Source organism: Lagopus leucura, unplaced genomic scaffold (genome assembly GCF_019238085.1).
Source record: "Lagopus leucura isolate 7727_CA_CO unplaced genomic scaffold, USGS_WTPT01 Super-Scaffold_73, whole genome shotgun sequence".
Classification (NCBI taxonomy): Eukaryota; Metazoa; Chordata; class Aves; order Galliformes; family Phasianidae; genus Lagopus; species Lagopus leucura.
Window position 1 is genome coordinate 40,911,743 of NW_024962252.1, and position 27,226 is coordinate 40,938,968.

General features: G+C 39.5%; 1 protein-coding gene across 1 annotated transcript in view; it reads left to right on the forward strand.

Annotated features, from left to right (window-relative positions):
- Positions 1-27,226, forward strand: part of SLC35F1 (solute carrier family 35 member F1) — a 232,019-nt gene that overhangs the window by 156,653 nt on the left and 48,140 nt on the right. The window contains exon 3 of the mRNA XM_042895264.1: positions 24,382-24,509. Coding sequence (XP_042751198.1) covers positions 24,382-24,509 — 128 coding nt within the window. The remainder of the gene's footprint in view (positions 1-24,381; positions 24,510-27,226) is intronic.

The window sequence follows — 27,226 nt, forward strand, 5'->3', positions numbered from 1 at the left end:
TTAATTTATTTAGATTATGATATATGGTAAAATACTGAGGAATATATATGCACCAGAGTGATCATTAAGAATTTGTTTTCTAGTCTTCTTGCATTGTAATATATCCTTCTTATATAAGTGTAAATTGCGAGCACGTTCTTTCAAGTCAAGTGCTGTGTGCTCTTGCATGGTGTTGCATCTTATGCCTTTTGTTCACACTTGAATTTGGATGAAAGTATTAATTATTTACTTTCTTGCCACTTCCTAAGTTTTGCTTGCAGAACTCAGCAGTTTTTTTCCCACCCAAATAGTCACATGACAGCATTATGCTACAGAAATTTCTAAGGCAGCATAATGCTTAAAGCAGAATACAGTATTTATAATCTTGTAAAGTTTTAAATTACTTAGAATCACAAAACTGTAGGGGTTGGAAGGGATCTCTGGAAACCATTGAGTCCAGACACCTGCTGTTATAGGTTCACACAGAAGTAGGGAAGTGTCCAGGTCTGTCTTGAATATCTCCAGAGAAGGAGATTCTGCAGCCTCTCTGGGCTCTGTTCCAGTGCTCTGTCACCATCATAATCAAGAAGGTCTTTCTCATGTTCTTATAGAACTTCCTGTACTCCAGTTTGTTTTCACTGCCCCTTATTCTGTTGCTGGGCACCACCAAAAGGAGTGAGGCCCCATCCTCTTGTCTCCCACCCATTAGATATTTATGAGCACTGACAAGATCTCCTCTCAATCTTCCCTTCTCCAGGCTGAACAGACCTAGATCTCTCAGTCTTTCCTCATAAGAGAGATGCTCCAGACCCTTCATCATCTTTGTGGCCCTCTGCTGCACTCCCTCTAGAGAAAGTTCCCCGTCTGTCTTGAGCTGAGGAGCCTAGAACTGGAAATAGTACTCCAGATGCGGCCGTACTGAGGCAGAGTAGAGGGGAAGGAATAATGAGCACTTCTATCTGTGAAGATTTTGTCTGTTACTTCTCATTTATTTATGTATATTATTTTCTCCAAGCTTCAAAGTCTTTCAGAACAATGGCTAAAAATACCACTTTCAGGCATCTGATCCTGACTTTGATAGTCCTCTCGTGGTTCACCAGTGCTGTTCCAGATCTTCACTTCCTTCTGGAGAACAAAGCTATGCTGGTGACTCCCATTGCACTGAATTGTACATAAAACAAGTAAAGTTGCTTTTTGTTTGGATGCTTTTTCCTTCTTTTCTGAAGGGCTGTGTTTTAGTAGCAGCCTTGCTAAAAGCTTGCCAAGTATCTCACTGCTGATGAATTCCTAACCTCCATTTCATGAAAAAAAAAAAAAAAAAAAAAAAATTAATAGATACTCTTTTCCCTCAGTTTATTCCTCTCTTCATCTGCCTGCTTCATTCATTTTCTGTTGCTGGCAGCAGAGGTGTTTTCAATTCTCAATGACACAGGGTATTTATTATTAATAATACTAATCGGAGATGATTTCTGATCATTCATCCCTGCTATGTGCTGCAATATGCTTTGATTGATTCTGCTAATGTTTTCTCATTACGAAAGCTCCAAGATTTTGTTGCAAAAGTAAAGATAATCAAGCTATAGAGAGGAAAGTTAATTTTTATGTGTCTGCAGAGGAAAATTTTGTTGCTCTGGCTGCCCCCATGGGGGATTTGTGTTTAGGATTTCAGAACTAGTAGAAAACAACTAGGATTAGTCAACACTTACTACAGCATCTTCTATCAGCTGGGAATTAGGTGTTTGGTGGTGTTTACAAGAGAACTGTTGCAAGCAATCTTCATCACAGACCCAGAAAGACTGAAGTTATTGCAGCTCTGTTTATCGGTGGCACTGGTGATTACAGTCACCTGGAAACATTATTCCAGCGAAGGAGCCTGCTGTCAACTTGAGTTTACAGGTAAAACACAAATACAAATGAAATGAATACTAAAAACAACAACAACAACAAAGAACACATAGGAGTAGCTCTGATAGAAGGAGGACAATACGAATGTGAGTTATGAATTATTGGAGTTCTACAAAGAAGACCTTATACCACGACATTCTCAAATATTTAACTGACTTACTGATTTCTTAGAACTTTGTGATTATTTGGAATCTTAGTTCTGTGTTATAAGCAGATCCTTTGCAAACACCCTCATCAGATGAGCGATGCAGCAAGGTAGTGCGTACAGAGGCAGAAGTATGGCGCACCATCCATTTTCTTTGTCTTCATCCCAGCAGTCAGTGCAGGAGAGCAAAGAAATCTCAGCATCTATCTCCATATTCTGCTATAGTGTATCTTCTGGTATTTTAACCATTGTGGAAGTTGCCCAGACATGGTGCTGGCTAAGCAATTGTAGGTGGCCCTGCTCAAGCTGCAGGACCAAGTAAACTCCAGAGGTCCCTTCCAACCCCAATTATTCTGTGATTCAGACGTAATTTGAAGATTCTATTTCTAAAGTAAAAACTATGCTAATCAATTCTTGTTAAAACCAAAAAGCAAGTATTTAACTTTTCATGGATAAGAACAGTGCTCTAAAACCAGACCATAAGTGCTAAAAGGCAAAAAGCAAGTTATGAGTGTTGTGCTCAACAATTATGAGTAAATGTTGTGTTTGCTCTTATGATTAGGACTGTAAAAGACTGGAGGTGGTGAAACACCCTTGGCACATGCATAGCCTACTGAAGTTCAGTGATGTTGGATCTATATTGTTATGGAGGAGTAGAGCCTGTTCTTACTCTGTGTTTACATCTGATACACTTCACTCATGCAAGCTGCAACTGCTGAGCACTGGAGAGCTGAATTCTGAAAAATCATCTGCTAGCATCAATCATTTCTTGCCTTAAATTGTTTCTATGCTATGCTCAGCACATTGACTTTTTCCTAAGCCATTGTAAGAAAATAAAAGCAGGTGCACATTATTAAAACATCATTGTCTCATCAGTTTTAACTATATGTTTTCTAAATTACTCGTGAGACTAAATAGAAACTCTGGATGCCAGAATCAGAAGCTGGCCATCTGTGGGCTAACAGTTGCAAAGCACTGCATTCTTTCACAAGCAAAATGCTGGCCAACCTATTGCTTCAGTGAGCCATGGCAGCAAAGCTTAAAAAACAAAACCAAAAACAAAACAAACAACCCACAACAGATTCTTAGCATTTATGCATATTCAGAGGAGGTCATTGTGATCACTCTGTGTCAGGTGCACATGTGCTCTGAGTGAGGCGCAGAAAGGGGGAACAGAAAGTGAGGGAAGTGAATGATATTACTGAGAAGGATACTTTTATTCTCTGCTAGAGTCAGTGGAAAGTGCTGTCAATAACAAGCACCATAGGAGAGTAATGACTGCAGAAGACCTCTCTCCAACAGTGAGATGCTGCAAAACCTGAATGCCAATCAGACCCCTCCTCTTTTGGCTGTGCAGCAAAAAAATTCCCTTTGCTTAGCGCGTGTGTGGCTGATTGAAGGCATTGTTGTTTAGTGCGGCTCTTTTCTTTGTGGCTCACTCAGGGAAAAGCAAGCACTGAATTGAGGCTTTCTCTCTTCAGAGAACAGCCGTGAAGGAAATCGGTCCCATTCCCAATTAAAGGCTGCGGTCCCACAGGAGAGCAGCTTGGCTATCACTTTGTGTAGTGTTTGAGGCCAAGGGTGAAAAGCAGATGGCGGGAGGAAGAAGTGCACTGCATTTTCTAGGTCTTGCAGCTTATGTTAAAAACAGGCTATTTTTAAGGATCTCTCTTTCAGACATCTATCAGACCTTGTTACAAGAACTGATGATATGCTGTCATTATAGACTAGGGAACCGATTAAATGATGACACGAGGCGCAGAGATGCTCTTTCAGGGTATGTTTCATCTGGGTAGCAGTTTATTAGCAGACATCCTTAAAAGAGGTCAATGTGTTGAAAAGTGAATGCATGTTAAGAAAGCATTTTACTGAACGGAACAACAGAACCTATGGAGAAACTGCATTAGTTGCTGCTAAACTGGTCTCTGGTTCTGTTTGTCGCAACAGAAAGCAGCAAAAAGGCCAATCTCTGAGTCAGGATTTCTCATGGAGTCAGATGAGCAGATGGATGGTTGCCATTTTCTAAAGAGAAAGGAGGATTTTGTTGGGTAAGAGAAAAACTTTAGGTCTTACAGTGCTGACTGAAAGTCTGGCTTGACATTTCTAAGTGCATCTAATTAGTTACTGCTCCAGGTAGGACCAAAACAAATTGAAAACAATATGGAAAAGAATATTCCATTCATTAAATACAGTAAATGGTAGAAATAAGACTGGTTCTGTAGTGCATCCATTGTAATTCCACTGACTGCAGTAAAATCTCTTTAGGCTGTTGCTCTTCCTGCAGTCTTGGTGATTGCACAGGAGGGTGCCAGACCTCGGCAGCTGCTCCAGGCAGAGCCAAGTGGAAGAAGATAGAGCATTTGTGGGGACACATGGGCACAAACCAGAGCTGTATCAGGCTGGCTGCCTACTTTTGTTCCAATGTGAAAGTGCCTTCTGCTCCCTTAGCCACCAGTATAGTGGCTAAAAGAAAACAGATGCCCTTGTTTGCCTGTTGTTGCACCCAAAAATGGTGAGAGCCCTTCATCAGGCCCTGAGTTGACAGCAGGAATGGAGAGTCATGTAGATGTCCTTGTCTGAAAGCTGAGGGGTACCCAGAGCAGCATCAGGTCAAAGTGCTGTTTGCTGAAGGGTGAGAGCTTAGGAGACAGCTGGTTGTATACCCATCCAGTTTTAACACCTCCATTATCCCATGCATCTTTTCAGGCCTGAAAAAGTAATATTAGGATGTGTTTTCAGGACTGAGGCTAGTCAGTACACAGTGGCAGTACTGCTGTTGTTGTGGTTTCTTTCTCCAAAATATGCCCAAAGTCATGAATTTCTTAATAGTTCATGGTAAGTCCTTGTGGCACAGCCTTTGCACTGAGAGTCATATTCCAGCAAAGACAGTGGCAACTTTTTGCCAGTTAGAGGTATTACCCACATGTGGGAAGACCAGATCCATGGTCTCACCTCAGTGTAGGCACATATCAACATTTTTCATTCTTACTGACTTTCCCATGAGTGAAAGATCAGTCCTGAACCTCCCACATCCCCTTTATTGAGGCTCTGCAAAGGAGTGAAATTCATTCCTGGTTGGAGAGGACTAGCAACAGTCAGACCATGTCTGCTATGGAGTTGTTTATTCACTAGGACTTTACAGTTAATTTCAAAGTCCAGATCCTGCACTCAGATTTCTGTTCAACCACTGGCAACAGTGGCCAGAATTTTCTTTTGTTGACTTACGAAAACTCATATTCCCATATTTGCATTTTTTAGCACCCCTCATCAATTGCTACTTTTGAATGCTTTGGTCTTATTCATTCTTTCCTGCAGATAAAACCTAGTGACAATGCTTACTGGATGTGTTTGTGAGACTCTTGGCTAAAAGATATAGCGTAAACTCTGTTATGCCTATGGCAAACATGTTAGACAATAATTAGCCACTGAAATTGCCGTGTTAGTATAGATTTAATGAAAACTAGTGTTTCTTTTATGTTTCAGATCTTACATACAGTTTTATGAAGACCCAGTGGATGCCAAGCTGGCAGTGATTGTATTACAGACATCAGCTTATTTCAGTTCAGCCTCAGGTCTAGGTTAATGGACAGGGCTGCCTATAGTAAAGAAAGTAATAATAATCGATCAGCAGCATCCCTGTGCTCAAGTTTTCTTTCTCTACAGCAGCATGAGATCACAAAGACCAAGATTCCAGAGACCTGTACTTCCCTGTCAACAGGCAATATTGTAGTGTTGTTGTTCTACATGGCTATCCAAGCTTGCCTTTACTTGGCAGTTTCCCCACCACGAGGTAAATCAGTGTTAGTCTGTGTGTTCTACAGAAAGCTCATCTCCCTGCTGCCTCATGATCTGTGTCAGTTGTTACCCCCTTAAAGAATTTATTAAGCTATTACCCAAATAAAATACAGTGCAGTAAGTTAGCATAACCACCAAGAAGAAACACACCAGCTTTACAGGGGGAACGAAGATAAAGTAGAAAAATACAAATGGCAGTATCTTCAGAGAAACAAAACAAATCACATTTACCTGCTCTTGAAGTTGAAGAGCAGATTATTTTTTACACAGTGATAATAGACTACCAGAACAATACAGTAGCTCATATTATCTGTTTCAATTTAATTTGTTTCAATTTAATAGTAGTGAAATCTGGCTTCAGGTTTGGCTTTAGTATAGGTGAGAGATTTCAATTCAACAGCATCATCAGTAGTAGTAATTTCCTGTTGTTCTCTACATCTGTTGCTGTTTACTTGCCACCCAGCAAGCCCCTCAGAGATACACAACTTTTCTGTATGACTGCTTAGACTCAGTTTCCCTATTCTTCAGCTACTGTATTGTGGAATCCCCTTGCATCAGCTCATCTCAGTACAGCAAGCTGCTGAGTATGTGCTTAACCCCAGTCAGAACTTCAGGTACCAGCAGTATTCGGTGTCAGGGTGCCACTGGCAGCAACAGGATGCATGTGTTGAGTCAACATTTCTCTGCACTTTAATCCCAACTGTCATCTGTGTTCTTTCATATTTACATGTCCTGTTGTCAGCATGGCAACTCCAGAATAAGTTCAACTTGCACCTCAACTGAAGCCTCTGCTCTTTCCTGCTGGTTATTCCAGTTAATTAATAGTGAAGTTTCTTCTTTCTTCTTTTTATCTCATTCTTGTGTTTTAATGCGTTCTTGTTTTTTATCTTCTGTTAGCCATTTTCAAGCTCCCTTCTGTTCATGTGAAGGAAGTTTTTATGTGTGATCTCACTAATTTTGGCCCAGTATTCAGGCTGGCTTCTCCATCAAGGGAGAAACAGTCTGACAGAGTCCAGCAGTGTTACCTTTTCTCTTCATGCAGGTACCTGGGTCATGCTACCAGTCACTTTTGAGGTATTGAATTACCTGTTCTCATCCATTTAATTTCAGTATAATTCAGTTCACTTAGCTCTTAACCAGAAGGCCTGTGTTCCAATTACACAGGATAACACAGTTATAGCTGTAGTTGTGGGTACTGGGACTCATCTTGAGGCTGCTTTGTTTTATTTCAGTTCATCTTCAGGTCTAGGTTAATGGACAGGGCTGCCTGTAGTATTATAAGCCAAATTTCAAGGTGCTTTGGGACCAATACTTGGTACTTTCACTGATCTGTGCACATGGAACATCTACTTGGAGCAGATAGCATTTGTAAAAGGTAAATAATCTATGCCCATTCTCAGAGCTATAGGACATTTCTTAAGGATAGCAAAGTACTGAAAGAGGAAGGAGTGATCTCATGAAACAGTAAGGAAATGCAAAGGGAATGGAACTGGGTGCCCTGACCTCCATGAGAGCAGTGTATTGGCTGTAACATAAATTAGGATTTCTTCCCTTTCTCCCATTGCTTGTCCAGCCCCCACAGCACAGTGCTGTCAAAAGCAGGTGCTGGAAGAGACCTACAGTGGGACAGTGATGCTGACATCTGTACATGCTACCTGTTGCTTCTCACTTGCCCATAACTCTTCTTTCCCTGTAATACAAATAAGCTTAGTCCTACATAGTTTGTTTTTGACAAATTTGTCAGTATCACCCTTCTTTGTATTACATTCATTTACACTCTATGAATTCTCAGAGCTGGTAATAATTCAATGACTGTGTCAACAGCTCTTCTAAGCATCCAAGGACAGGGCTCTTCAGAGTCAGCTGATTTTAAGACATGTAATTTATCAGCTGCACTCCAGTCTGTCCTTTGGCTCTTCTAATCCAATCTGTTTCCCCTTTGCGAACAGCAAGAGCATGTGAGACTTGAGCTTCTGTGCAAGCTGTGTGACCTCTCTGTGCCTGGTCTCTTCAGCTGTAACATTACAGGGGCTTAGATGTTCCAAACCCCAGGAGACTGTACTTGGGTAATGTGAGAGGCAACCAGTGAGCCTGCCTGAGGAGACAAACCCACAAGAGGTGGAAGATGGGAAGCATTATTATCTCAGTGTTATAGATGAGAATTTAAGACAAACTGCAATTGAGTGATTTACGTAAGATTACACTAGGTGTCTGTCAGAGCCAGAAGAGCCATCAGTTTTTGATATCTTAGATTAATATTTAATAACTAATATTAATATTTAATAACTAACAATATTGATTTAATATAACCAAAAGTCCTTACTACCATTTCCAGTGCTGGTGATTTTCCAAGATAAGCTCTGCCCCTCCTACACACTGAAGCTCCCTTCAGCTAGGCTGCTGACAGATCTGGTAGCTGTTAGCTGTTTTTGTCTTTGCTCACCTAGGCCTGTGAATAGACTGCTGGCACTTATGGGAGCACTATATTCCATTACTGATCTGTGGGCACACTAGTTCCATCAGCCTTTCAGCTCTGATTAACAGGAGTAATTAATTGTACACTGATGAGGGCTTGCGGTGACTAAGCCCTCTGCAGTTAGGTGAGCAGCATGTAGATACTGGAAGGCAAACTGTGAAGAAAGAAAGAAAACAGGAAAAAAAAGCCATGTGGACTTCTGTTCCTTCAAAATGACCTTTCAGTACTGGTCCTTTATATTTTCATTTCCTTTATTTTGTTCTTTCTCTTATTTGTTCTGAAAGGAATCAGGCATTCTTTGGGAAGTTATTCATATGCAAAAAGTTTTTGCATTGGGATTCATCTGATAAGGTCCACAGAGGAGACTTATTTACACTGACAGGTTGGCAGCCAGACAACCTCTCAATTTTCTAAATGAAAGGAGAGTAGCAGCAGGACATCTCCTACTCTCTTGCTTTTCAGCACTGGAAGGAAACCAAAATCTGCCAAGCAGCAGTTCTGGGGTGCCAGCTCTTTAGAAGATGAAGAAATACATGGGCACTGAGAATACAACATAAGGTTTGCCTTCTGTGAGAACCAATGCAGATAAGTGACATTCAGGTTGACAGTTTTTGGAGGTTGAGAACCTTGATTATCAGATGCAGTTTGCTTGCTTCTTTTCAGCATAAATTCCAAACGTGAAATAATCTAAATGGATTTTGAATTCTTGTTTGTGAAAGTCAAGAATGAAGACTAGTTCAGTTTTATATTCTAGCCTGTAATCAATGTGGGAACACTGTGCCATTTCCTTCAAACAAGCCCACAGGGAAAGAGAGTAAAAGTACCTCAAAAATCTGGTTCCCCCATATATCAGTGGTGTGACTGTCAGACTAATAACACCAAGTCCTAGGCTCAGCTGCAATCACCGCTTCTGTGTTTGTCCAGATACAATAACATATGTATGTTTTAACTTCTGCCGTGTGTTTTAAACAAAAACACGTAAGTCAAATCAGTGCAGCAGAAAAAAAGTCACTTATTGATTTCTGCCTTTGCCAGGCACCAGCAAAAAAAATCTACTGCCCAGGTGCAGCATAGCCTGTATCAGAGCATCTCAGAGGAACAAGATTTCAATTAACACAATAGCAAATTGTAAGTTATCACAGCTTGCTATTAATACAAGAGTCCTGCACTGACAAATAAGTGTATGCCCTTATTGTAGCAGGCCATATCTCTCTGTGCTGAATACTTCTGCACATGGACTCACTGCCGCCTGGGTGAGTTTTAAGTATGCTTTTTGCAGAGACATAACTGCCATTAAACTTGGTATTCCTCCTGATGATACTAAGGGCACTGGGAAAAATATATAGTAAAGGAATACGTGGCTATGTTTCAGAAAGTGTTTTAAGTGGAAAGGGTTGTAGTATGGAGATGATACATGTCATGGTCGCTTACATGTGTTCCAACTCGTCTTTCTCTTTTGCATTAATGGATAAAATAGTGTTGATACTTGAAAATAGGTAGCTTCTTGTGTTAACTGCATACCTGTTTGATCATACCTTATCTCCATGGCTGGTTGCCTTGTTGAAGCTGCTGCCTGCTTTCCTGACTAGTGCACATACCTGACATCTCTGCTCCACTTGTTCCCGCTGCAGCTGTTTGCTAGAGCTCACATTCTTAAAAAGAAGGCCGCAGACTTCATTGATGTTGCCATGGTCATAAAATTGAGATAAATTAGTATGATGCCCTGTAGAAGGTCAGAAGTCACTTCTTGGTCACACAAATGTCACTGCAGCCTAATAGCAGTGAAAATAATTAACACCCCTGCCCAGGTTCATTGTTTCTGTACATTTTACAGAATCACAGGGTTTGGAAGGGACCTGTGGAGATCATCAAGTCCAACCCCTATGCTAAAGTAAGTTCCCTACAGCAGGTAACCCAGGAAAACGTGCAGGCAGGTTTTGAATATCTCCAGAGAAAAACACTACACAAACTCTCTGGGCAGCTTGTTCCAGGATTCTGTTACCCTCACTGCAGTGTGCTTTCTCATGTTCAGATGGAACTTTCCGTGTTCCAAATTGTGCTCATTGCCCCTTGTTCTGTCGTTGGGCACCGCAGAAAAGGGCCTGGCCAAATCTTCTTGACTCCAACCCTTTACATATTTGTAAGGACAGATATGACCCCCTCCCAGACTTCTTCAGGCTGAACAGCCCCAAGTCTCTCAGCCTTTCCTCATAAGGCAGGTGCTCCTGGCCCCTCGTCATTTCTGTGACCCTCTGTAGGACTCTACCTAGAAGTTCCCAGTTTTCTTGAACAGAGAAGCCCAGAACTGGACACAGTACTCCAGATGTGTCCTCACCAGGGCAGAATAGAGAGGGAAGATCACCTCCCTCAACCTGCTGACAGTGCTGCTTTTAATGCACCCCATGGTACTGTTGCCCTTCTTGGTCACAAGGGTACTCTGCTGGCTTATGGTATTCAGTAAAGCTGGCGCTTTAAAGACTTAACTAGAAAAATGTTCTGTTGCTTTTCATTCAATCTTCATTGCGTATTCTGATGTGCATTTCATGGGAAGGCTTTACGATCTTACAGTAATGTTAAAATAAGTTTGTTTTTCATAGTACGCAAAGGGAAGCCCTTCCCTGTCCTTTGCATAGTTACTAGGTTATTTGTCATATGAGGAGAGGTGATTGTCAGGCACGTGTCTAAAAGAATATTATCCTTTTGAAGTGAATTACTTTATGGAGCCTAGAGCAACTGCTTTTAGTAGCCATGAGCACTGCTGATGCCAACAGCATGAGCCCACCTGCCCAACGCAGGCAGCTGGTAAACAATGAGCAGATCACAAATGATCATTAGGGCATGAATGAACATTTTTCAGGGGGAACCAATGTGTCATGCAGAGTTCACACTGCTAAATTGGACTGCATGTGGGTCAGAATCCCAGTGTGAAAACATGACCTGCATGTTTTCTGGTCCAACTGCCATTTGCCTGTCTTTGTTAAGTGGTAATAGACCAAACACTGTAAATATCATTGAAGTCTGTGATCTGGAAATAGTGTTCATATACAACAGCTTTCATACACTCTTTGTAGGAAGCAAAAAGTCCTTTTATTATTGCAGTGGGAGTTTTTGGACATGATACCTGGAGCAGGAGGCCTAATATCTTAAAGACTAAAGTTTCAAAAACCAGGTTACTTTCAAAATCAGTGCTGCTATGAGACAAAAGCAAAGGTAACTGGTAGGGTTAAAAAAGAAGGATGTGATACATCTTTCAAGAATGAAGCCTACAGTAGTTTTTCTACATCAAAAAATAAAGTCTTGCTATATTAGCCCATATAATCCAGTGTCAAACTCCAAAGCAGATAAATGAATGTAGTAGAGATGGTGAACAACTCAAACTTTGGCTAATTCTCTGACTCAGGTATATAGCTGATAAGAATTTTAAGTACAAAGAATTTTTTAAGCAATATCACTGTGTTTTAAAATATATTATTAAGGGAAACTAACACACTCATCACAGTTCTTTCCTTCCTTAAATATGATTCTTATTGGTTATGGCTGACTTTGTCACTGTCCAAAGGAGCAGCTAAACTGTACTGGCATCTCATATCTAAATGTTAATAGTTGAATTGCACCTTGCTGCACATGCTGATGATCAAGGAGGTAAATTAAATGTTAAAATGTAAGGTAAACTTAGCAATGCTTGGAAAGATACTTGCTGCCTTTGTCAATCTCTGCCTTTTGTTGGAGTTCCGGACCTGGAGGTGGATGAGGGATGAGAGCTCAGAGGACGCAAGCTAGTGAGCTACCTTGCAGGTCTAAGAAGGAGGAATTAAATATTTGTATGAGAAAAAGGCATTTTTTGAGGTTTCATTAATAAAACCAGAGAAGGAATGGATAGGAAAGTAGACCTGAGAGGTCACTCATGTTATTGGTGGCCCAGTAGGAAGGCAGCATCAGGGAAGAGAGGAGATATTCAGAGCAAGCCCTTGTCAGAGCAAGCATTAGGCTGACAAGCTTGTATCCTAAGGGTATGTGCACTTATTGCAAGAAACAGCAAAAAAAAGCTTTTTAAATCCTAGGCAAGGAAAGGCTACGGGCTTCAGGCTTTTTCAGTCAGTACTGCAGAAAATCCCAGAGGGACAGATTTCCACAGGGAAAGCTGCTGTGCAAGGAGACACCAAAGCAAGACGGGGAAAACTGGAACGTGCATATTCAAATATTTATGAGATAGATGACCTGAAAAATTCACCTTGGAGGAAGTTTGATTTCATGCAGTTTTCCAGTCACATGATCAAACTCATGCAATGAGCAATTTTTACTTTTACTTTTTAGACCATAAGCCTGGGAATTGGGGCTCTCACCTGCTCATTTTCCTCACGTCCAGATTGGCTTTAAGCAAACACAACCACAAAACAAGTGTAGTTAGATATAAAGCCTTGCAGTCTCCTAGTATGTGAAAATAACTACTGTTCAGCTGAGGCTATCAAAATATTGTGGTATTTCAACAGTGTACTATTTTAAATGTAGCTCTTTGAGTGTCTCTGAATAACACTCCAGGCACTATTCAGATCAGAAGAATTATCCTTCACCTCCTTTTACTCCCATCTAAATAAAACATACATGTGAAACCACAGTTTTCCAAGTTTTCATGTTACAGCACAAAATCGCCTTCTGTCTTTCACTGAAGCAAAAGTGTAAGATTAAAATACTGAATGCATGATGGATTACCCTGTGCTTATGCAGGTTATACTCCCAGCATGGTCCTCCTGTATCCAGTCCCAGCTATATCTCGGCCATCCTTACTACTTCTTTTTCATTCACATTTTGTCTTTTGTAACGAATGGAGAATCAGGCTTGTGATGGAGGGTTGTTGTCCAATCCTTCTATCAAAAACAAGTGAGGTTTAAATCCAAGGGGGAAGGTCTATGATTTTATGACAGAGTAACAAATAGTAAAATGTCATCCAATCTGAAATCAGTAGGGAGGGAATAATTTCATTTGGTAGGAAAAGTGTTACCTGTCAATCTCTCACTCTTTAAGAACCTATTGATATGTAGGTTGCTCTGAAAGTAATGCCTCCTATTTATTAGCATGAAAACTACAAAAGGTACAAAGAGCGCAATAGCACTACTTGATAGAGGAAATTTTCAGCTACAAAACATTATTTTTCAATATGGTCACCACCACTAGCTGTGCATGTTTGCCACTGATAAATAAGAACTCTTCATTTTATGATATGATAGCTGTTCAGAACATGGCTTGTCTTTCACCTCTCTGTTACCACTGCTGAAATGTACCACCCACTGCCTCACTGTGTTTACATCCACTGTTTGGTCTCCATAAATGTTTATCAAGTGTCAATGAACATCAGTGAGTATAATTTCTTCCATGTGGAGGAATTCAGTTCCACACCTTTGTTTCATATGCATCTTCATGTCAGATGCCATTTTGTCTAACTGCTCCTCTGCTGCCATCAGTCGCATGTCAGCTACATGTAATAGAAGGTTCATGGTGGGAAGGTTCAACCTCTACTGTCATACCACCAACATCCACCTCTGATGTTGTAGGCCAGGACCATAAAATAGGAGGAATTTTCAGCAGGCCTCATAGTTTATTTTGCACTGTATAAGCACATTTCTGTGAAGGTACCTCTTGGGACCTACTGAAGTCCCAATTCCTACAGTTGAGTTTATTGCTAGGGCTCAAGGTCCCTTCCTCTGGCTTTCAAGAGCAGCAGCAACATGGTTGAGGAAGATAGGAGTCACAGAGTTAGCAGGAGTGTTTGCAGTTCTCTGAATGCTAATGATATTACAAGTGACTGAGGCATTTGACCTGCACTGGCTGTAGAACTTAATTTTTTTAATTGATTTTTTGAAAGAGCCCAGAATTGTTGTCAAGTATCAGCATATAGAGAATCAGCTGCATAGCAATGAGGAGAGGAAAGAGGAAGGTAAAGGGGAGCGGCTGCTGAAAAAGCCCCAGAAATCTGGGCTCATGTAACTTGCTGAACATTGTCAAATGGCAGCATGTCAAATGGAAGGTGCTGTCCTGAGGGGTGTCAAGCTGATCACTAGGGCAGATACAGGGATCTAGTATGCTTTTGTACTTGAATTTAACAAAACAGGTTGGCAAAGCAAAGATAAAGCTGCAGAGGACATGTAGGTGAAAGTGTACAAAGGAGGAGAGTGGTATGAAAGAGAAGCAGGAAAAGGGGAGAGAGAATTATTGGAAGGTGTATTTCACATTCAAGCACTGGAATTTTCCAGAGTGCAAATCAAGTCAATCCTAGGAGACATTGGAGTGTGTGTTTCAAAGACACAAAATAATCCATTGTAAGAGTTCTTAAAGGCCTGTTGATGCCAGGCCCTCTTTTGAAAGAGTATTCTTTCCAACAACTAGTCTTAATTCTTTACCTAACACTGTACTTGCAATAGGTAAAGACATCTATTGGCATCACAGAATAAGGATGATAACAAATAATGTTGTCAATGGCTGGTGTGTGGACAAAGACATCTCTCATCAATTTCTTCTGCATGCCCTAAGGCAGAAAGTTTGTACTAAGAGCAGAGAATGTAAAGCCACAAAACAAAATGAAATCCATACATCATGACTAATGACTTGTTGCAATATTATTTTATTCAATTTTAATTTATTTTCATACCTGTGAAGGGCAGCTTATTTTCTTTTTGAAGATAAATACTGAACTAAAATTCAGTGTAATTTCTGTGTGTGGTAACACTTGTGCAATATGTAAGTTACAGTGTCCGAAGACTCTCTGTGGTTTTCCATGAAAATTTGGAGAGCCAGAGAAATGAAGAACAGAAAAGCTAAATGAAAGAATGGTATTTTGAAGCCTTCTACTAGCAGACTTGTGACCACAGTTGGTAGTAGTTGGGGATTGACAGAGATCTGATGATCAGTCTGTAAAATTACAGTACTCACAGAATTCTACAAGGTATTCCTAGCTCTTGTGGAAGCCAAATGTCATTGCTGACAAGGTAGATAAGCTGTCTCTTCTGGTGTGGATGTGCAGCTATGGTTTCAGCAGGTGAACGTGCATGTCCAGCAGCATTGTTGTGTACCAGTACTAGCTTCATTCTCCACTTCTCCCTTTGCCATCTGTCTATAATAGTCAGTTTTATGCCATGATTTCATTCTTATTATTTTATTGCTCAGCCTAGTCCTTGCAACTAGAAACCCACAGCTGTGTGAACTTCTCAAAGAACCTCATACATCTGAGCTGCCCCACATAAATTTCTCCTGAAACCTGTGTGCTCACATTACGTGCCATATCTTACTGTCAATGGTAAGTTGGGTGAAAGGGCTGAGCCTTCACAGCAAAAATAGATTTCACAATTTATAGATCTGCTCTAAAGGATGTGTAAGCTGGAAGCATCATAGGTAGCTTAGATTCTCTACTGTTGTGCATCTTGAGGGGCCATTAGCTCACTGGTCAAGGCAGATGTAACTCAGCCTTGCCCAGATTGTGTTCAACTAGGCACATCACTGCAGAAAATTGAGGACATAATTAAAAAAAAAAAAAAAAAGTGAAGAATGTTAATTGAAGTATCAAGGAATGGGAACAATTAGAGGATATTCAGTATGCTTTCATTCTTGCCTGATGGGCTTGCAGAACCCTCAGCTTTCTCTTCAACAGTTCAGTGATCAGCAGCAGCTACTTCCTTTTCCATCAAGTTCACATGTGTGTTCATCACCTGTGATTTATATTTCAAAAAAAAATCTGATCACACTACCTGACGCTTTTCTTATTTCTAGATGCCACAGAACATTTTATGAGAGTTCTTATATTAACTGCATTTCCTGAAAGCTTACTATTCCACTTCTTTCTCTTCTGTCACTGTCTCTGTGCTTTTTAGCTCTCAGTACTCTGTCACTTGTGTTGCAGGAAATGCCCAGGTGTTAATTTGGCCATACCAAGAGGAGAAAGCCCTAGTTGGCATAATTAACGTTGGGCTGTCAATGCTGGTAGAAAAAAAAAAGTACTGCACAGCTCCTGTCACTGTGGGTGTCCTGAGGAGAAAAAGCATGATGAGATGATGAGTATGTCTGTACAGTGCTACAGAAAGGGCTATCAAATCATTCTGTGAAACTGTGCTATATGTGGTGGGCCAGAATTTTCCAATTTTGATCTACCCAGTGTAGCAGAGCTACATTTGGGCTGTATGAGCATGCCTGTGTATGAGAAATGGTGTCATACAGTCACATGCTCGGAACACTACTTGCTATCAGGTCCTTCCACAAATGCTTTCACATCCAGATCCTCATTATCTATTTCCTAATGCACATAAATTTAAGATTTATTCTCTCTTTACCCAGTATGGAGGATTCTTCTTCATTGTTTCTGTGGTGTCCCAGATTGCTCTCTATTTATTTAACTATAAGGATGTATAATGCTATTTTTAAATCTGGTTGTTCAATATTAAGAATGTTAAATTTCCAGAGGTCCAAGGAAGACCCCACTGTTATAGGTATACTACAGGTACACCAAAATATTGCTTGATCCAAACAGATTCTTATTTAAAAAAAAAAAAAATCTGGCCTGATTTCTAACTTTAATGCTCATTTGGATAACTCATTCAGAATTATGTGATAATGGATAGCCAGCTCTTCAGATGAACTGCCTGTAAATGCCTAGTTGAGTGTATTTGTAATACCTTATGCCAGTAAATCAGCATGGTTCAGTGATGTTTTATGCTTTTAGCAATCTACATCAATGTATGGTCATGCTACGGTCATAGGCTGTAAACATCTTTTTAAAAATATTTTTGATCATTGTAGACACAACGTTGAGATTTTTGGTGTGTGTAAATCCTGAAGGTATCATAACAGGCAAATTATTGAGTGTGCCAGTTCTGGGTGTTACTTGAAGTCGTTGTGATTTACACGTTTCCCCATGCCTGCATTTTGCATTTTCTGTCTTCTTAACTGGGTTTACTCCTCCGTGGTGCATTTTGGAATTTCTGCCATGCATAAAACAACAGAAAGATATTCCCAAAGCATCTGTATTTCTTCAGGGATAATATTTAATTTAGGACTTTAACAAGTCGTATTCCAGTCCACCAGCAATGGGCTGAGGAAAGCTGTTACTGCACATAGGTCCTCCAAGAGGACCAAGTGCATATCGGTAACCTTTTGACAGAGGAAAATACCTCTAGAGATCATTGACTGTCTGTAGTCATATTCCTCTTGAGCCATTCATCACTAACATACTCTGAACTCTGCAGCTCTCTACTTGGCTCAGAGCAATAACATGAAACCGTGCAAAAAAGAGCATTCTATATACTTCCAGTTAACACTCTTAACTTCACATAATTCTGCCAGCAGTGCTGTTACATCCACTTTCCATCTTACTCTACTTAAGTCCCTCAACACTATTGCTAAACTAACAAGAATTGTCATTGTAATAGAGTACCTGTGTGCCTGTAGTGCTCATCTTACCTAAGAAAATTCTCCCCTTTTCAGTTACTAGCCAGTAGCTTTTTCTTACCAAATAATATCTTTTAATATTCATCATCAGGAAAGTTTCTTTCTTAATAGCTATCTTTAGGTTTCTTAGTCCATGAGAACGTGTTCTCTTAGTCATATACCACATGTTCTGTATGGTCCTTGCTTGGACAGGGCACCAGCACCTGCTGCAAGGCAGTGGTTCTGGGAGCTCCAACCCCTGTGTTGCCTGATCTAGTAGGGGTTTACATCCCGGAGCTGAGTGAGTTGCTGCCTAAGAAGATGCAGATTTCAGTCACTGGTGTCTAATAGTGAGTTCACCCCCCAGCCTTTTCTTGGTAGCAATGGCGTTAGATTTTCTCTCCTCTGCCCAGTTCACAGTATTATTCATGGTAAAACTCTAGGAACTAATGGCTTGGTTGGCTAAGTGTGTTTTAGTGGAGAGGATGTTCAAAATGACAATAGTTGGCAGCAGACAAACCTTCAGTTTGAGGTACTCAACATCTAGAAATTAAGGGTTACGTGAAGTACCTCTTTCTAAAGGACTAGCCAAATAAGTGTTAGTGTGGTAGCTGGAAACATTCTAGGAAGAGGTTCAAACATCAGAGAGTTGGAACAGGCAGCAAAAATAAATAGTATCCCTTTCAAAACCAAAACTTCATGTTGATTGTGACTGGTAAGTAAGGCTTACTCCATAAGAAGATGAAGACGCATTCCCATGACATAGCTGTCTCCTTGAGCTAGGCCTACAGCTGGTGTCCTGTGATTGCATCCTACTTCAGCAACACCATCTATTGGAGGTTTACTTCAACATGTACGCACTAGCCATGATCTGCAGGACATGCCAATTTCCCGCTGAGGGAGAGGCAGCAGAAGGATAAGATCATAAGATCAACATAAGAGCATGAGAGCAGGCAGGATAAGATCAGGTGTTTGGAGAAGGCAAAAAGAATTGAGGTTATCTCAGCTCTCAGTCGGTTTGCAGAAAGCACTGAATAGAACAAATGCAGTGCAGCTTATAGCAGTCATCCATAAAGTGAACAGAGTGTATGCAATGCTTTGTGAAGCAAGGTTGAAGGAAGACTTTTTCTCTGTTGCATGAATAATTAAGTGGTGGTGGTTTGCCTTTAGGCCACATTACTTCCATGATGTAGTTATCAGTAATACAGATAGATCTAAGGAAATAACAAACTATTCTGGGTCAAAGACTTAAAATCTCACAGAAGAAAGACAGTTATTTTGACCTTTCTGAGAGCTGAAAACCATTTACAACAAGCTTTATGTCCACTGAACCAGCAACTCAACAAAGCAGGAAACAAGCAAGTTTTTATTTTTCAGGCTTCTTGCTCCTGTCACAGAGTCACAGAACTGCAGGATAGCTGAGGACCTCTGGGTCCATCCAGCCCAGCCCCTCCTCAAGCTGGGAGAGCTGCTTGCCCAGGTCCCATGTCTGGACAGGTTTTGAACAGCTCCAAGGAGAAGACTCCACAGCCTCTGGGTAGCCTGTGCCAGTGCTCCATCACCCACACAGCACAGAAGTGGTTCCTTGTAATCATACAGTATAGTAATACAGAAAAGAGACCTATTACACCGGCACAGCATTGACCCCTTTTGACTGCTTCCCATCCCTCACCCTGCATTAAGACTGGATGATTGCAAAGGCTGCAAAGAAGTGATGCTGTTAATGGTGAAATTCCTTATCTGCAGGACTTTATATGCTATAATGTGTGAAAACGGAGAAGAAACAATTAGCCCATTGTTGTGTGTTTTAATTCAGTTTGCTGTTCAAAACAGTGATAATTCTGATCTGATCCTCATCCTCTGTGAGACTTCTGCCTCTTTACCACTTGATTTTGGCACTCCCGGCAGGATAGAGCAGAAACAGGACGCCAGGCAGCTTTCCTTCTCCACGCTCCTATGTCACCTTCCCCTCTGCAATCCTCCTGCATACATTTAGATTGCTTCTGCTGAGCTCTGTGCTGCAAAGTAGAAGGGGAGCCTAGTGTCTTTGATGATCCTGATCTAAATAGCAAGTTGTCATTTGAATTAAAGGATAGAGACTGCAGCAGATGAAAGATAAGCAGTATGCTTATTTTCTGGTCTAACAGAGCTGTTATTCCACTGGTGTCCCAAGCCTATATACAAATAATTGGGAATTTGCTGTCGTTTTTTTTTTTCTTTAAATTGTACCTCTGCATCTGTGTGGGTGAATGCGAAAGTGTTTTTGCATATGTACATATGCATTTTCAGTAGACACTGCACAGCTAAAGCCTCTTTTAATTTTCTCTAATTTATTTTTAATTTTGTAAACCCCCAGGGGTAAATCCTTGTTATATGGTGTAAAATCATCTCTTCTACAAAGCAGCTTATTTGTTGATTTTTAATTTGAGCCAGTAGAGGCAAAAAGCTATAGCTTTTTTTTTTTTTCCGACTCCAAGGGTTTCTCTGTATATATAACTGACAACTGTGTGTTTCACTGCGAAATTAGGTTAAAAAAAACTTAATCCTATCCTCTAAAGAAGAAAGAGAGTTTGTGTTTCTCTGTGCTAACAGTATGTTAGACTTCTGAATCTAAAAGCATTCTTAATATGTGATTTAACTCTACAGTACATTTGGATTAGATTGAATATAAAAGCTCAAGTTTTCAAAGTATCCAAGTGCTGACAGAAGTTTTTGTTTTTTGAAAGGAAGTTTCCATCAGAAAATGGCAGTGTCTGGATGGCATTACTCCATGCACTCACATAAACACGTGTTCACCAGCACCAGTGTGTTCTGTTGGCTTGCAGGAAATGTTGCCTTCGAACTAACCTGTGCTTGTCAGTTTGATTATTTGTTTTTATGACTGCCTGGAAGCCTTAGTCACAGTCCTTTTCAATAATAACAAAAACACACAATCTGACACAATCTCTCCTGCTTTTACATTCAGTAGGAGAGATGTTTGTTTGCAAAACACCCATTATCTCATCCTAAACAATCCATCTGGAATATGTCAGATGAATAATTCTCATGTTTTAAAATGCCTTACCAAGTAGTTCAGGTTTAGGCATCTACATTTGCTCCTTCATTCTAGAAGGCTTATAATTTGTATTACTGAATTAATTAATTTTGCTGTGATTTGTCATCAAAGCAAACTAAAAAAAAAAAAAAAAAAAAAAAGAGGACAATGTCTCTTTTTGTTTTGACTTTGAGTGATTTTCCCCCCTTTTAGGTTCTAGTGCAAAACTGATATTTATTCCTGTTTAGGATGTAGACTTATGAATGAACCTCTTGATACCCTCAGCTTCTCATCGTAGTCTCCCCAAATTAAATAGAGGCTAATCTACCTAACTGTAAGTCTCATTACTCTTCTCTCTGTTGACACTGTATTCACTCAGGATGCCGTCTGTGATCAGTGTCCAGAGGTCTTCTTCTGGCAGGTACATCGCCACAGAAACCATTGCCTTCTACTCTCTATGAATGATTGCCTTCCAGTATGATGAATTTGCTTCAGCCCCATCTCCAAACAAGGACTCCACCTACCTCCTTTTGGTTTTACATAGCTTTAAATTGACACACACTTCAGATGATCATCTTCTGTCCCCTGCCCTATTTGCATAAACTCTCCCTCCATTTCAAGAGCAATTTAAATTAATTCCCTCCGTGAATTCTGATTACAGTACTAAAGAAACAGAGAATAGTGAACAACTGCTGTTCCCTATACTAACAGTGAGTCAAACATACATGGCTTTTTCCTCAGGTAAAGCTTCAGATGAGTGGGTCAATTTTGCTGATACTTATGCAACTGATACGTTAATGATCAAAGATAATAACAGTCCAAACAAAGGGACCCACGTCAGAAACCGAATGTTTCTTACATACCAGATATAATGAATTACAGCCTGGGAATGGAAGCAAAGACTGTGTTCCACAGAGAAATGCAGCTCATGCACAAGATTATTCTTCCAGGAACACATTCTCTGTTTTATTTCTGTCATGCTGAATGCCTGTACATCTCTCAGCTTTCCACTGGGTCAGACAAAGACACTTGCTGTGAAGCTAAACCATGTTCGTCAAAGCTCTATGGTGCCTGCATAAATTCATTTCATTGTTACCTTTTGCTCTGCAGAGCCTTCTCAGCTCAACTTGATCTTTTGCAGCTGGGAACATCTCAGAGCTCTACATCAAAGATAAAACACCACTCGCCACTTATTTTTTTTTTTATTTCTGTCATTAACCTAGAAAGGGTTGAAAAAGCAAAAGGGAGAATCATGAACATCAGCTAAAGTTTAAAAGATTTATTTCCCACCTATGGAAACCCTAACTTTACCCTTTAGCCAGAACACATGACCATGAATTCCTTTCCACACCTAATTCATTTGTCTACATTTGAGCAGTATAGTGATCTGTGGTTGGAAATTGAAGTTGGAAAAAGGAATCATTGGCAAACCAAAGGCACCAAAATGTTCCTTGATATTTGTTTATAGTCTTAGCCAAATGCAGTGTTCAGAGCTTGAGCCTGTTGTTTCTTTCTGCTCTGTAAGTGTGGGTCTTAGTGAAAACACCAGACTTAGGTGGGATTTTCACTTTTGGAATAAGGACTGCAATGACACTGGAAGCCTAATACTGTCTGATAATTTGATATCTTTGGTTTTTAAACATTCTCAAGATTCGCACTGAGGTGCCTTTTCAGCCTTTCCATTGCGTTGGTGTTTTTCAAATGGTATTATAAAGGTATTATGTGGGCAGCATAAAAATTAGAGAGAGTTTCATTACCTGGGAAGGATCTATCTGCATGCATTACACTGATTTTAGTAGGAGTTAGGACATCTCATCTTAAACGCTTTTTTGAAAACACCTTCCTAAATGATCTAAAAAATACAAAAAGATCTGAAACTTTCTGCGTGCTCAAATCATCATAACAAATCCATAAATTTACTTTTATTTCATGTCTGAAATGCATTGTTCCTGAATCACAGTATAAACAAAGGGAGGGAATTTCTGTTTAGTGAAATCTCTTGTATGAGTTGGTGGTGACAGTGGGGTATGGGTGAATGTACCATTGAATCGTTCTTATTTAGTCTATAATAATTAGCTTCCTCAGCATCTTGTTTCTTCTATTTCTCCGCTGCCTGTTGAGAGAGAGGAAGAAATAGAAAAAGAGAAGAGAGAGGAGGAAGGAAAGAAGAACAGGAAGGAAAGATTTAACATTTATGATTTCACACTCAGTGTCATCATCACTGCAGCAAGTAATTAGGTTGTTGCCTAATAATATCTCCCTGTGTGTATATATGTGAGTATCTGTTAATGAACAAATGTCACGTGATTCAGATGCTTTCTTCAGGTAAATATCCACTCAAGTCACTCAGTAGAGCCATGATTTAGCATCTGAATGAACTGCTGAAATTATTATCCATTTTTCTATGATTGCATCTGATAAAATCTGAGATGTTCCTGCACTGTAGAAAGCCTGCCATTTCTTACAGTATAATAGTACACATATCACCATTTGAACCAAAGAATGAACAAACTTCTAATGATGGAAAATGGTGAGGGAGAGTTGGAAAGCCTGAACAAGTTTTAGTGCCAATTGGCGGTAATGTTCCCTTTCTTCAGTATTTTCCACTAACCATTTTGATGATCACAGACACTTAGAAGGGCTGCATCAATGTGGACAAATCTCAAAATGGTGCATTTATTTCACTTGCAAGGCAGTTCTGTTTCTGACACTTTCCCAGTCAACCCCACTTGGATCCCTGTTAGGGCTGCACCCTCTCAAAGACTTAAAGCTTTACTGAGCTCACTATCAGTTTGCCCACTGTCATGCAAATAAGTAGCAGGTTTGCCTACCCCTCACTAATGAGCATTTGCACTGGGAACAATAATAATCCCTAGCCTGGCGTGAAGACTCCTTTGACCTTTTGAAAGTTGTGGGTTTGATCTGCAGGTCGTATTGTTCTGTCAGTCTTCACATGATAGAAATTAAGTATGGGGTGATTGGCAGGGTTCCCATGCAAGGCATTATAGAACAAACCTTGCTCCTTCAGAATCTGGTCCTGGGAGCAGAGCAACCTGTCACACTGTCTGTCTGTTTCAGCGCAACCTTCCTCCAAACAGTTCAAATACTTTGGACCTCTAGGGTCATAATAGCTATCCTTTAATCAGGATCTGCCATCCACCCAAAAGGTATCCTATCGTTCTCATATTTCACGGTAGCTACAAATACTGGTAATCTCCCACTTGTGGCAAGGAGCATCTATCAGTATGTATGGAGACTGTAAGTGTATATAATGAGAAGCTCTATTCTTTACTCTTTTATTTATATATATATATATGTGCATGCATAAAAATAGAGCTAAGAACACATTTAAAGTCTACCCAAGCTTTACATGTTTTTCCCAGCATTGTTTATATCTCAATTGAAGTAACAGTCTGACCTTCACAAATTACTTTGCCAAGCTGTTTTGTAAAATATCTGCAAGACAAATAGGATATGCTAGTTTTCATTTCCTGGCACTATCTAGCTATACATGCATTTTCAACGGCATATTGTAACTGCAAGAGATCTTCTAGATAATTTCTCTTGATATGCAGATACCTTGTGCACATAAATCTACCTCTTTTACATAATTATTCTTTTCTCTTTTTTTAACCTCAGGAGAAGAAAACTTGCTGGCAATTTTGAAAAGAAGATGGTGGAAGTACATGATCTTGGGGATAGTGGATATAGAAGCCAATTACCTGGTAGTAAAAGCTTATCAGTACACCACTCTTACTAGTGTACAGGTAAGTACATAAAGGATGTTCTCTTTCTGAGGTAATATAACAGCTTCCATTGTCTTCAGTACACTGACAGTTGTTTCTTTCTATATCTTCTCTGTGCTTCCATTGCCATCTCATAAGATAATTTTTCGTATTGCATTAGTTTTAGTACTCAATGTTTTCCAAACTCTACAAAAACATAGTGGCTTTCATTTTGTTCATCAGTGCTAAACCACTCAATCACACTTTTACCCAATTACTTAATTTGCTCCTTCAAGGAACTGTTTCCAGATGGTATGGTATGTTTTTTTCTCACTTCATATTGTACTTGGAAAAAATGTAAGCGCTTCTTTTAGGATTTTGAAATCAGATCTGATTATCAAATTTATCATTAAGTAAAACTAATGCAGCTGTGATAAAGAAATACAAGCAGAGAGATGCATTATGTTATATAATAGTTTAACTGCAGCTATCAAAGTGTGTCCCTTAAAATCTGAAAATGAAGTGAATAAAAACTATGGTAGAGGCTTCTCCAAAGATCAAACCTGTATGTTTTAAATACAGGTACCAAAGATGGAGCCTTCTTCCCATTTAAATACAGAAGTAAATAACAGAAACATTTTTAAGAGACTGGAAATTGTCTGTCTTGGGAAATCATTACATTCTTCATTGCTACTTGCTCTGAAGCAAACCTACTCCCTTTTTATGTTATCTGTAAATCACAGGGCAACACTACATAGCGTTCAGTTTATTTTGCACCTTGTTTGCCTGGAGTTTGCTTCAGAAACAGTAAAATACTGGAGCAGCTCTTAAGTTCTGCAAAACCAAAGTTAATTAGGAATATATTTCTTTCGTAGTTGAACAAGTTATATTGGAAAATACTGAATGTATTTAGCTCAATAAGAAACAAGAATAGAAAAAAAAAATACCCTATGAATCCAAGGTTTATATGAGATATTCACAAATGCCTCTGTCGTCAGCGTACTGGTTTAAGAATTCTTCAAAATTTGTCCAGACAACATGATAATACTTTTAAGACTTATCCACATCATATTACCCAAGAATATCGTATATATATATATATATATATACCAGCAAAATGTGTGCAGTTCCACTTTCTGTTTTGATAAAGGAATTTAAGAATGTTTCAAGATTGCTGAATAATTTCATCAAAGTCTCTGATGAGCACCATGAGAGCTTACTCATGATTGCATTCACTGCCATCAAACCAGACTGATGCATTAGTTTCTCAAAAACAAGCTCAAATATCCCAATAGTTTTAAATTTTTTGCTCTTTTATGCTTTAATAAAAAGAAAAAGACAAAACAACAAAAGATGTGTAAGTTTCACTGTTTATATACACTAATTTATAACTAACTACATATATATATATATATATTCTATATGCACCACAAGATAATTCCTCTTCACTCAGTGTGGCCCAGACATGACAAAAAGTTGGACACCCATAGGTTAGTGGATGAGGTCATTTGTTCAGAACACTGAATTAAATGACAGATTTTGTGAGCTGTAGACAAACAACATCCTATTTCAACTGAAGAAGAAACACTGGTATAACTGATATGAAATAAAAAATAAAAGATGTACAAAAGCAAGCTGCTCCTAGAATTAGAAAAAGCAAACATTCTACTCTCTTCAGGAGAGGAAAATCCTCATTCTGCAAGAGCACTACTACATAAGAGGCCGTAAATGCTCACTGACACCAAATCTTCTTTGATGGAGAGAAAGTAAGTTTTTAATATTTTAGACTTACTAGAAGGTTGAAATTGACCCTTAGTAAATGAGAAATCTTGCAGTGTTTTTATAGTGGTGATACATGGACCATTTCATTAGGAAATCGGTTTTACAGCTTTTTCCACATCCCTGCTCCATCACACAAAACTAGCAAGTGAATGTAATGGGTTTGTGGTGCCTTTAGGAAGAAAAAAAAAAAAAAAAGCTACTCCCAGCCAAAAAACAAAGTCTAACTGTAAAGCATTATATACCATTATTACAATTGATTTACAGTTCTCCTTTCATTGCACAACTGTGAGTACTCAGCATTTGTTTTCCAAGTAGCTCTAAACTCTCTGTACTCTTGAAGTTTCTGTTCTGAACTCCCATCTCTTTTTTTCCCCCAGTGGACATTGTCTTATTATGGTTTAGGGAAGATTTTGCCCTACTTTCCCACGCTTTTTTTATACTCAAATCTTTCTAATTGACACTTTAAACGTTTTTTGTTTTTGTTTTTGTTTTTTGTTTTTTGTTTTTTTTTTAAATTTGTTTTGTTTTTTTAGGAGATTTTGGTTTGGGAAAACAGAATTCCCTGGTAAAACTTCCTAAAATATTTCATCAGTTTCCTTCAGAACCACAGTGAGCCAGGACACGCAAGCATAAGCCACAGATGGATATGTTACCTACCCTTTGCTTTTGGATGTCCTTCAGATTATTTCAAATCCTCGATTATTGTACAATTGATATCTGAAAATTGTTGCTCAGTTCCACCATGACATCCAATGCACTGTTTGCATTTCAGAATCCAAGGTTTCAGTCATTTGCTACGGATAAAATTCAAGATATCCTTTAGGTACCTGGAGTGCAATCCATGGGCAACTAGATTTAATAGAACAATTAAAAAAAATGTATAAAAATCCACACCTGATTTTCTATATATAGCTAAAATGCTTGTAGACAGCTAGCACCCCTTGGTCTGCATATACTAACCTGATGCCAAGGGCATG